At 46.6% G+C, this 12,076-nt stretch overlaps 1 protein-coding gene across 4 annotated transcripts; it reads right to left on the bottom strand.

The window, feature by feature from the left end:
* Window positions 1–482: 482 nt before the first annotated feature.
* On the bottom strand, window positions 483–11,647 carry LOC112075693 (casein kinase I). 4 transcript variants are annotated; one of them, XM_024142647.2, is made up of 6 exons: window positions 11,470–11,647; window positions 11,156–11,301; window positions 10,788–10,871; window positions 9,397–9,498; window positions 3,669–3,775; window positions 483–2,175 (listed from the first exon to the last, which is right to left on the bottom strand). In XM_024142647.2, exons 1-6 carry the CDS (start codon window positions 11,630–11,632, stop codon window positions 2,124–2,126), a joined length of 654 nt encoding a protein of 217 aa, XP_023998415.1. In that variant the 5' UTR covers window positions 11,633–11,647; the 3' UTR covers window positions 483–2,123. The 4 variants fall into 4 exon arrangements, with proteins under 4 accessions (XP_023998415.1, XP_070297126.1, XP_070297128.1 ...); XM_070441025.1 differs by having other exon boundaries at window positions 11,156–11,305; window positions 11,471–11,647; XM_070441027.1 differs by lacking the exon at window positions 9,397–9,498.
* Between the last annotated feature and the right edge of the window lie 429 nt (window positions 11,648–12,076).

Raw genomic sequence — 12,076 nt, 5'->3', positions numbered from 1 at the left:
TTTAAGGGCCTGTACGTGATAGGCCTATCTGGTTTATATGATTATGTCATAATGTTTCATGACAACGTCATAAAGTGTATTTTCTACAAGTTATTTAAAAAGATGAAAAAAATAATAAAGACCTCAAAACCAAGGGTTAACAAACTAACTTTTAAATGAAAATAAACTTCTTTGCAGGAAATGTTTTTTTTTAAAGAATTTTTATTTTTTAATAAATGTGGGTTGACACATCATAGCCAGCCATAAAATACATGACAGTGTAATGACCATATTAAAAGATCATCAAGGACAACAACCACCCGAGCCACTGCCTGTTCACCCCCATATCATCCAGAAGGCGAGGTCAGTACAGGTACATCAAAGCAGGGACCGAGAGATTGAGAAATGCCATCAGACTGCTAAACAGCCATCACTAACTCAGAGGCTGCTGCCCACATTGAGACCCGATCACTGGACACTTTAATAAATGGATCACTAGTCAATGTAAATAATGCCACTTTAATAATGTTTACATATCTTATATCACATGTATATATTGTATTTTATACCATCAATTGCACCTTGCCTATGCCTCTCGGCCATCGCTCATCCATATATGTACATATTCTCATTCACCCCTTTAGATTTGTGTGCATTAGGTAGTTGCTGGGGAATTGTTAGATATTACTGCACTGTCAGAACTAGAAGCACAAGCATTTCGCTACACGCTCATCAATTAAGAACATTTACGAAAGGATACGCAAGCCTAAATATGTTCCACATTTCAAAATGAGACATTCGTTAAAAAAAAATTAAAATAAAAATGGCACAAATTATGACTTCCAAGTGACTGACTTGGATAAGCAACATAAAACCCATTGATGCTTAGGGCTTGTCCCAAACAGCACCCATTTACCGTTCAGTAAACTACTTTTGACCAGGACCCATATGATTTAGGTCATTAGTGCAACATATTGGCAGTAGGGTGCCATTTGAGTCACAGCCGTTTTATACAGGCTACCTGTAGTTATAAAACCGTACTGGTTCACTGCTTTCAGTTCAATGTTCAATGTTCCTACATCTGTTTGTCGGTGTTAAACTTTAATCCCAGAATTCCATTAACTTCCCCCCGTCTAAAGTGCAATTTTAAAGAGATTAAATATTTGTTTATCTCCATCCTGCTATCCCCCACAGTACCTGAGCGCAGCCACTATCCGTCACCAACATCCATGTCCAGCCATCCATCCATAGGAAATGAGAAAACAGAATGAAATAAAGGAGAAAAAAAAGCTCGGTTTCCTGAAGATGCTCTAAGAACAATGAAGTACAACTGTTCAACAACTCAGTGGGTTTCAAAACTTCATTTTAAAATACAAAAGAAAAGAAGTTGTATTCATGATCATTTTTCTTCTGATTCTGGTGTTCATGCATTTTACTATTTCTTTCCTGTCTGTTATACTGGAGTTGTCATCAGAAATGACTTGGTAAATGGAGCATGGTATCACTACTGTGTTACAGTTCTCTGTCCTCCAGTTCAGAACGTTTATATGGAACACAAACAGTTTCCAACAGTCTTTCTGTCCTTAAATAATCTCTTATTTATGCATCTCAGGTCTTTTCTGGCTCTCTCCATTCATCAGTCCGTTATGAGGGTCATCTTTCCGCCCCGCTATCCATCCATCCATCCATCCATTATAGAAACATAAACATACATTTCTTCTGATCCTCTCAGCTCCAAGCACACAGACAATCATGGTTCTGGTCCGTTTGGTCCTGCCTGTCTGTCTGCACAAGGCAGGTCATCACAGCAGGCATTAGTCCGTGTTGTAGTACTGCAGGAGGGTCAACAGGGAGCGTTCAATTTCAGTACTGCTTTCCTCCAGTCAGTCTTGTGCCTTCACGAGTGCCTCCGGAGGCCTCTCCCCTTCACGAGTGCCGCCGGAGGCCTCTCCCCTTCACGAGTGCCGCCGGAGGCCTCTCCCCTTCACGAGTGCCGCCGGAGGCCTCTGCCCTTCACGAGTGCCGCCGGAGGCCTTGCTTCTTCTTCACTAGTGTCGCCGGAGGCCTTGCTTCTTCTTCACTAGTGTCGCCGGAGGCCTTGCCTCTTCTTCACTAGTGTCGCCGGAGGCCTTGCCTCTTCTTCACTAGTGTCTCTGGAGGCCTTGCCCCGTCCTCCTCTTAAAGAAACAGCAGCACCTGAAACAGAACACAAATTAACAATAGGATTAGATTCTTTATTGTCCTCAGACACTGACTATACAAAACATTAAGAACACCTGCTCTTTCCATGACCAGGTGAAAGCTTTGATCCCTTATTGAAGTCACTTGTTAAATCCACTTCAATCAGTGTAGATGAAGGGGAGGAGACAGGTTAAAGAAGGATTTTTAAGCCTTGAGACAATTGGGACATGGATTGTGTATGTGTGCCATTCAGAGGGTGAATGGGCAAGACAAAAGATTTAGGTGCCTTTGAACAGGATATGGTAGTAGATGCTAGGCGCACCGGTTTGTGTCAAGAACTGCAACGCTGCTGGGTTTTTCACGCTCAACAGTTTCCTGTGTGTGTCAAGAATGGTCCACCACCCAAAGGACATCCAGCCAACTTGACAACTGTGGGAAGCATTGGAGTCAACATGGGCCAGCATCCCTGTGGAACGCTTTCAACACCTTGTAGAGTTCATGCACTGACTAGTTGAGAATGATCTGAGGGCAAAAAGGGGTGCAACTCAATATTAGGAAGGTGTATAATTAAATAAATGTTCATGCCAAACAAGATAACCAACCTGGCTCAGATCCTAGTATGTGCTTTTTTGCAGTGTTTATTCATCGACATTCTGGACTAATCCATGGCTCTTAGCCAGGGATGGACACTTACCAGCTGGGCTAGTAGACCGGGAAACATTCAGGTTAAAAAGCTGTTCCATGAGATGTTTGAAAAGTCTACCATTCACTGGTCTTATTGGCTAGCTGGACATATTATCAACTAGCACTGTCTGAAAGGTACTAGCCCTGGGCTACCTTATTTTCATCTTCACTCTTAGAACCGTGAGTGTTGGGGAAGAGGGCATGGGGACGGAGGAAGGAGGGGCGGTAGACGGAGGGGCGAGGGGACGGAGGGCGAGGGGACGGAGGAAGGAGCGCGAGGGACGGAGGGCGAGGGAGAGGAGCGGAGGGACGAACGAGGAGGACGCGAGGGGCGAGGGGACGGAGGGGCGAGGGGACGGAGGGCGAGGGGAGCGGAGGAGAAGAGGACGCGGGGAGGAGGATGAGGAAGGAGCGCGAGGGGATGGAGGAAGGAGGGCCCGAGCGGGACGGAGAGGTGGAGGAAGGAGCGCGAGGGGAGGAGGAAAGGAGGGATGGAGGAAGGAGGGCGAGGGACGGAGGGATGGAGGAAAGGGCGCGAGGGGAAGGAGGGATGGAGAAGGAGCGCGAGGGGACAGAGGAAGGAGGGATGGAGGAAGGAGGGCGAGGGGACGGAGGATGGAGGAAGGAGGCGCGAGGGGACGGAGGAATCGGAGAAGGAGCGCGAGGGGACGGAGGGATGGAGGAAGGAGGGCGAGGGAATGGAAAGGCAGGGAGGGGAGGGGACGGAGGGATGGAGGAAGGAGGGCGAGGGGACGGAGGGATGGAGCGCGAGGGGATGGAGGGATGGAGGGCGGAGGAAGGAGGGCGAGGGGCATCCATCTTACTTTGTGTCGTCGGCCACCTCCACCTCGGCCGGGGCGGTGATGGGGGTGTTGGAGTGGCCCGCAGTCGGATCGTCTGTATTCAGCTCCCCATTGGTCGAACTCATCACCTGCAGGGGAGCATCATGGGAAGTCAGATGTTAGAAAATGGTAGTTTACTGTGGTCCAATATATATCATGTCACTAACACTAAACTACACGACCAAAAGTATGTGGACACCTGCTCGTCCAACATCTAATTAAAAAATCATGGGAATTAATATGGACTTGTTCTCTCGTTTGCTACTATAAACAGCCTCCATTCTTCTGGGAAGGCTTTCAACTAGATGTTGGAACATTGCTGCGGGGACTCGCTTCCATTAAGGCACTGATGTTGGGCGACTAGGCCTGACTCGCAGTCAGCGTTCTAACTAATCCCAAAGGTGTTTGATGGGGTTGAGGTCAGGGCTCTGTGCAGGCCAGTTCTTCCACACTAATCTTGACAAACCATTTCTGTATGGACCTCGCTTTGTGCACGGGAGCATCGTTATGCTGAAACAGGAAAGGGCCTTCCCCAAACTGTTGCCACAAAGTTGTAAGCACAGAATCGTATAGAATGTCATTGTATGCTGTAGCATCAATATTTCCCTTCACTGGAACTAAGAGGCCCAAACCATGAAAAACAGCCCCGACCATTATTCCTTGGCACTATGCATTGGGGCAGGTAGCGTTCTCCTTGCATCCTCCAAAACCCAGATTCGTCCGTCGGACGAATGGTGAAGTGTGATTCATCACTCCAGAGAACGCGTTTCCACTGCTCCAGAGTCCAATGGCGGTCAGCTTTACACCACTCCAGCCGACGCTTGACATTGAGCATGGTGATCTTAGGCTTGTGTGCGGCTGCTCAGCCATGGAAACCCATTTCACGAAGCTCCTGACGAAAAGTTAATGTGCTGACGTTGCTTTCAGAGGCAGGTTGGAAGTCAGTAGTGAGTTTTGCAAACGAGGACAGACGATTTTTACACTGTTCAGCACTCAGCGATCCCGATCTGTGAGCTTGTGTGGTCTACCGCTTCGAGGCTGAGTTGTTTTGGCTCCTAGACGTTTCCACTTCACAATAACAGCGCTTACAGTTGACCGGAGCAGCTCTAGCAGGCCCCGAAATTTGAGTAACTGACTTGTTGGAAATGAGGCATCCTATGATGATGCCATGTTGAAAGTCACAGAGCTCTTCAGTAAGGCCATTCTACTGCCAATGTTTGTCTATGGAGATTGCATGGCTGTGTGCTCGACTTTATAAAGCCGTAAGCAACGGGTGTTGCTGAAATAGCTGAATCCACTAATTTGAAGGGCTGTCCACATACACTATATATACAAAAGTACATCATGTCACTATTATGAAAGAGCTTTTGAAATCAACATGGCAAATACAAGCCTACTGCTGTAATGTTGTTATAAACTGACAACAGCGTTTCATCAGGATGGTTTGTGTGAACTTTACTGTATTACTATTACTGGGTGGTCACCTGGCTACCAGATCTCTCTAAAACGGTGACTTAATGTTCCAGCCAACAATGGCTGTGTCTGAAATGGTACCCTATGCACTACTTTTGACCAGGGCCAATAAGAGCCGATCGTGCTCTTGTCAAAAAAAGTAGTGCACTATGTAGGATGCCATTTGGGATTCAAGCCAATGACAGAACACTAAGCTCACTCTAGATGGCGGATTCATCCAATGACAGAACACTACTCTCACTCTAGATGGCGGATTCATCCAATGACAGAACACTAAGCTCACTCGAGATGGCGGATTCATCCAATGACAGAACACTAAGCTCACTCTAGATGGCATTATACTCAGTATATCATCTAGACCTGTGGTTTCTAGCATGATCAAACAGGACACTGGATAAGACAGGAGAAATACTCCAGACATTACGGACTGACCCTAGCCCCCTGACACAGAATGGCCTTACTGAAGAGCTCTGTGACTTTCAACATGGCACCATCATAGGATGCCATCTTTCCAACAAGTCAGTTCCTCAAATTTCAGCCCTGCTAGAGCTTCCCCAGTCAACGGTCTCAGCCTCCAGTATTTATGCTGCAGTAGTTTATGTGTCCTGTGTGAATTTAAGTATGCAACAGCTGGGCTGAGGGTTCCGCTGTCTGAGCCCGGTAACAGCTGGGCCGAGTGCTCCGCTGTCTGAGCCCGGTAACAGCTGGGCCGAGGGCTCCGCTGTCCGAGCCCGGCAACAGCTGGGCCGAGGGCTCCGCTGTCCGAGCCCGGCAACAGCTGGGCCGAGGGCTCCNCCCGGCAACAGCTGGGCCGAGGGCTCCGCTGTCCGAGCCCGGCAACAGCTGGGCCGAGGGCTCCGCTGTCCGAGCCCGGCAACAGCTGGGCCGAGTGCTCCGCTGTCCGAGCCCGGCAACAGCTGGGCCGAGTGCTCCGCTGTCCGAGCCCGGCAACAGCTGAGGCTGAGGGATCCGCTGTCTGAACCCGAGTGTCTGCACAGATCAACCAGTCGATGTACATTCGGAATGTATTCAAACCCTTTGACTTTTCCACATTTTGTTACTTTACAGGATTATTCCGATATTGATTTAATAATAAAAAAAGAATCCTTATCAATCTACACACAATTCCCCATAATAACAAAAAAAAGTTTCTAGAAATGTTTTACTTTTTTTGTTAAATATATATCTTATTTACATAAGTATTCAGACACTTTGCGTTCAGGTGCATCCTGTTTCCATTGATCATCCTTGAGATATTTCTACAACTTGATTGGAGTCCACCTGTGGTAAATTCAATTGATTGGACATGATTTGGAAAGGCACACACCAGTCTATATAAAGGTCCCAAAGATGACAGTGCATGTCAGAGCAAAAGCCAAGCCATGAGGTTGAGGGAATTGTCCGTAGAGCTCCGAGACAGGATTGTGTCGAGGCACAGATCTGGGAAAGGGTACCAAAAAAAGATCTGCAGCATTGAAGGTCCTCAAGAACACAGTGGCCACCATCATTCTTTAATGGAAGAAGTTTGGAACCACCTAGAGCTGGCTGCCTGACCAAACTGATAAAAATCAGGGTAGAAGGGCCTTGTCAGGGAGGTGACCAAGAACCCGATGGTCACTCTGACAGAGATTCAGAGTTGTTCCTCTGTGGAGATGGGAGAACCTTCCAGAAGGACAACCATCTCTGCAGCACTCCACCAATCAGGCCTTTATTGTAGAGTGGCCAGATGGAAGCCACTCCTCAGTAAAAGGCACATGACAGCCCGCTTGGACTTTGCCAAAAGGCACCTAAAGGACTCAGACCATGAGCAACAAGATTATCTGGTCTGATGAAACCAAGATTGAGCTCTTTGGCTTGACTGAAGAACAGCTTCTATCTCAAGGCCATCAGACTGCTAAACAGCCATCACTAACTCAGAGATGCTGCTGCCTACATGGGGAACCGATCACTGGCCACTAACAAATGAATCACTAGTCACTTTAAACAACGCCACTTTAAAAATGTTTACATATTACATTACTCATATCACATATTTTTTTCTCTCTTTTGCACCCCAGTATCTCTACTTGCACATCATCATCTGCACATCTATCACTCCAGTGTTAATGCTAAATTATAATTATTTCACCACTATGGCATATTTATTGCCTTACCTCCCTAATCTTACTTCATTTGCACTCACTGTACATAGATTTTTATATTGTGTTGTTGACTGTACGTTTGTTTTACTCCATGTGTAACTCTGTGTTGTTTTTGTCGCACTGCTTTGCTTTATCTTGTCCAGGTCGCAGCTGTAAATGAGAACTTGTTCTCAACTGGCCTACCTGGTTAAATAAAGGTGAAATAAATAAATAATATAAAAAAATATATATATTGTATTTTATACCATCTACTGCACCTTGCCTATGCCGCTCGGCCATCGCTCATCCATATATTTATATTCTCATTCACCCCTTTAGATTTGTGTGTATAAGGTAGTAGTTGTGGAATTGTTAGGTTAGATTACTCGTTGGTTATTACTGCATTGTCGGAACTAGAAGCATTTCGCTACACTCGCATTAACATCTGCTAACCCTGTGTATGTGACAAATAAAATTGGATTTGGCTAAACAGGAAGCAGCCCACTGGACACAGACAAGTTCAAAGTCTAGTTTCCATTTGGTTGAGTTGTCAACTAACATGAATTAAACGGGAAATCTACAGAAATAATTGAGGCAAAAAAAATAGGCGACTATAAAGACAATTCACTTAAGTTGACTTTTTGCTAATCTAATCAGTTTCCCACGTTGATTCAACGTCATCACATTGAACTGTTTGGTTAAAATGAAAACATTGAATCAACCAGTTTTGGCCCAGCGGGAGACTCCTGGCTATAAGGCAGCATAACTATAAAGTTTACATAAATCACACAGAGCGCGAATTGGTTTTGCCCCAATGCAACGTGTAGACTGCGTATTGCTTGTACGACGGCAATACCCGTTACAACAGACGGTTGACGCTTTCATATATATTTTTGTTTCTTTCGTTCAAATCGCAGCACTTCAGAAATATGATAGAGAGACATGGGCTACATCATCTATAGATCAAATTGGTTTCAGAAGAGAGAGAAACGTGGATGTGTGTAAATAAAACATAGGCAGAACGTGACTTGGATGCTTAAGAGTTGAGAGATGTTTCCAGAGAGGGCTGGGTAGGAGCGAAAACTGTATTCGTAGTCTCTGCCTACAATCAAATCATAGCATGCAGGGACCAAAAAAAATATTTTGGCCCACCGGGTCGATATTTTTTGCCATAATTACATCAGGGTAATGATAGCTGGAAGTCAGATACGCATAAACAAAGCTTTATTTACAAGGGGAGTGAGAAATACAGTCTAAATACTTTAAGGATAGTGAAAGGCAGAGTTAACAGGAATGCTAATTTAGCTACGTAGCTATTATCACCCGAGACGATAGTATTAACACACACTTGGCTAGCTAGCTAAGTGCCGACTGTGTGTAAACCAAGCCACTCGAGATAAAAATGTACTACTAGGTTGATCTTTTACACGGGAATGTAAAGGATTGTGCTCCACGGTGAGGTAACACACGTGAAGAAACAGTACCACTGAAGTTTAGCCAAGCAGACCTAAATGGCCGTTCAGCTAACTCCAAACGGTGGGGACCGACGGCGAGCCAGAGACCACTAGTCGACGTAGCTACAACTAGTGGAAACCCGGCTATTAGTGGGACGCTAAAGCAGTGAAGCAAGCGAGGCAACAGCACTAATTGCGTGCAAGCTAGGCTACAGGAACTGTAACGTTAGCTAGCTGACGACAAAACAGCGCTCGGTAAAGTGAAGCAGAAGTTAGCAGAGTTCCTGTCGATAGAAAAGAAGCCACTTAATGTGACAGGAGTGGTAACAGTGAAACGCTACGTTTTCTGAGGAGAGCTGCTAAATACTAGACTCGTGAAGAGGAAACAAGAGCATTGTGGGTACTATACAGATACGTTGGGCTCACGGCCACAAAGATTTGATTGGCCGGTTAGGTGTGATTGAATAAGGTTTCAGCCGTGTCCATAGTAAAGGGTGGAACTGAGCCGACTGACAGAACCTGGCTGAGCAGAGACCTTGTGCAAAAGAAACAGAAAAAGGAGCGAGGAAAGAACAGAGCAAGAGAAAACGGAAAAGAAAGACATACGGTAGAAAGAATGAAGACAGTGTTTAGCATTGAGGAACTACACCCACTGCCCAGTACCTGGACGGAGCCCCCCAGCCCATCAGCTGTTAGATGGGACCCCAGCAGCTCCCTATTGGTCACTGGAGTGGGCTGGGACTCACTTCCTTTGGGTTCTGGCGACTGGTGAGACAGCAAGGGAAGAGAGGACAGGACAAAGGGGGAGGATGGAGGAGGGAGTGCAGGACAAAGGGGAGAGAAGAAGGGAGGGCAGAACAGGACAAGGGGGGGGGGCAACAAAGGGCGAGAGATGGAGGAGATGGTTAAAGGAAGGAGAGTGTAAAAAGAAGGAAAGAAACAAAAACAATTAAGGGTTAAAGAGGTTGTGGCTTTTCCTCTGTGTCAGAAGCAGTTAACAGCTACTTAGACACGTGCTCAACCAGGAGACACAGGACAAAACAACTGAGGGCAGTAGAGGTGACAGTGGGAAGGAAAAAGTATGCACGTGAGACTACGTGACAGAAGACACAACGTTGACATCAGAAGCACAAGCGGCGGAACAAGCTGATGTTCTAACTGGTACCAGTCTGTTGCTGGCTTTAATATAGCCTGGGGTACAGTCTGTTGCTGGTCTCTTAATATAGCCTGGGTACCAGTCTGTTGCTGTCTCTTTAATATAGCCTGGGGTACCAGGTCTGTTGCTGGTCTCTTTAATATAGCCTGCGGTACCAGTCTGTTGCTGGTCTCTTTAATATTAAACCTGGGTACCAGTCTGTTGCTGCGTCTTTAATATAGCCTGGGTCCAGTCTGTGTGCTGTCTCTTTAATATATAGGCCTGAAAGCCAAGGTACCAGTCTGTTGCTTGGTCTCTTTAATATAGGCCTGGGTACCAGTCTGTTGTGGTCTCTTTAATATAGCCTGGGTACCAGTCTGTTGCTCGGTCTCTTTAATATAGCCTGGTACCAGTCTGTCTGGTCTCTTTAATAGAGCCTGGTACCAGCCTGTTGCTGGGTCTCTTTAATATAGCTGGGTACCAGTCTGTTGCTGGTCTCTTTAATATAGCCTGGGTACCAGTCTGTTGCTGGTCTCTTTAATATAGCCTGGGTACCAGCCTGTTGATGGTCTCTTTAATATAGCCTGGGTGCTGGTTTCATTAATATAGCCTGGGTGCTGGTCTCATTAATATAGCCTGGGTACCAGTATGTTGCTGGTCTCTTTAATATAGCCTGGGTACCAGTCTGTTTGGCTTGACAATGATGGAGTTGGCAGAAGTACCAGCGGATGTGGACCAGGCTACAGTTAAGTTAGTAACACTAAATGTCAAATGCAGAGAATGACGTGTGAAAATGTGAATGGAAAAAAATGGGAGCTTTTTCCTCAAATTCTTCTGTAAGTTAGTCTATCAAGAGAAACTGAAGTAGCTGTTCTTCATCAAGGACTGGGTCTTCAGTGTGTGTGTGTGTGTGTCCTACCTGGTTTTTGGTCTGCTGCGTTGCCTTGTCTCTGCTGCTGGACTGTAGAAGGGTCTCACTAGGGACTGAACCAATGGGAGTAGGCTGAGGAGAGAGGTGAAAGATCATCATTAACTAAACAGCCAATAGGAGTGTACTGAGGAGAGGGGTTAAAGGTCATGGTTAAAACTAAACAGCCAATAGGAGTGTACTGAGGAGAGGGGTTAAAGGTCATGGTTAAAACTAAACAGTAATTGTTGTTACCTTTCTGATAAACTCATCTATCTAACTTAGTAAGTATCCAAAATATAGCGTGAATCCCATGTATATCAATGAGGCCCGTTGTCCTGCAGAGAGACAGAGCATTAATAGTAGAGATATGGACTGACCAGTGGCTTGCCGACCCAGTCGTACTCATAGTCAAAGGTGTAGCCGTTGCTGTCGAAGAGGTCGGTGAAGAGTTTCCGTAAGTAGTCGTAGTCCGGCTTCTGCAGGAAGTCCAGAGAACCCACATAACGCAGGTAGGTGGCCATCTCTTCAACAAGGAGAAAAACACACATTAAATACAGGTAGGAAAAAATACAAACAATGAAATATCTTTCCAATATTTCAGGTGTTACGTAGTTATTTACTCCTAACCAGCAAGCTAACCTAAAGTACTGAAAGGAACTACTAGTGGGACAGAAAGAGAAGAGATCCAGACCTGGGAAGCTCTCACACAGCACCTCGATGGGCGTGGTTCTCTTGGTGTCACCTATCTTCTGATAGCGCTCCTTCAGAGTGTCTGCCTGGGGGGGAGAGACAGAGGGAGGGAGAGGAGACAAAGGGAGGGAGGGAGAGTGGAAGGTGGTGTAAGAGATAATCATCCAAATGAACGTTCATTAAGAGAGTCAGTACTTAGTCATGAGAAAGGAAGGTTCTACTGCCCCGGCACGCTGGAACAACGCCCCGGCGCGCTGAAACAACGCCCCGGCGCGCTGAAACAACGCCCCGGCGCGCGGAAACAACGCCCCGGCGCGCTGAAACAACGCCCCGGCGTGCTTGGAAACAGCACGCCCGGCGCGCGGAAACACGCCCGCCGGCGCGCTGAAACAACGCCCCGGCGCGCTGGAAAACAACGCCCGGCGCGCGGAAACAACGCCCCGGCGCGCGGAAACAACGCCCCGGCGCGCGGAAACAACGCCCAGGACTGATAAGTAGTGAGGACGCGGTCTAGTTCTACTGCCAATGTTTGTCTATGGAGATTGCATGGCTTGTGTGCTTGATTTTATACACCTGTCAGTAACTGGTGAGGCAGAAATAACCAAATC

The sequence above is a fragment of the Salvelinus sp. IW2-2015 genome, unplaced genomic scaffold (assembly GCF_002910315.2).
Source record: "Salvelinus sp. IW2-2015 unplaced genomic scaffold, ASM291031v2 Un_scaffold3341, whole genome shotgun sequence".
Taxonomy (NCBI): Eukaryota; Metazoa; Chordata; class Actinopteri; order Salmoniformes; family Salmonidae; genus Salvelinus; species Salvelinus sp. IW2-2015.
The sequence above is the reverse complement of the archived record's forward strand: the minus strand, read 5'-3'. Positions and strand labels throughout refer to the sequence as shown.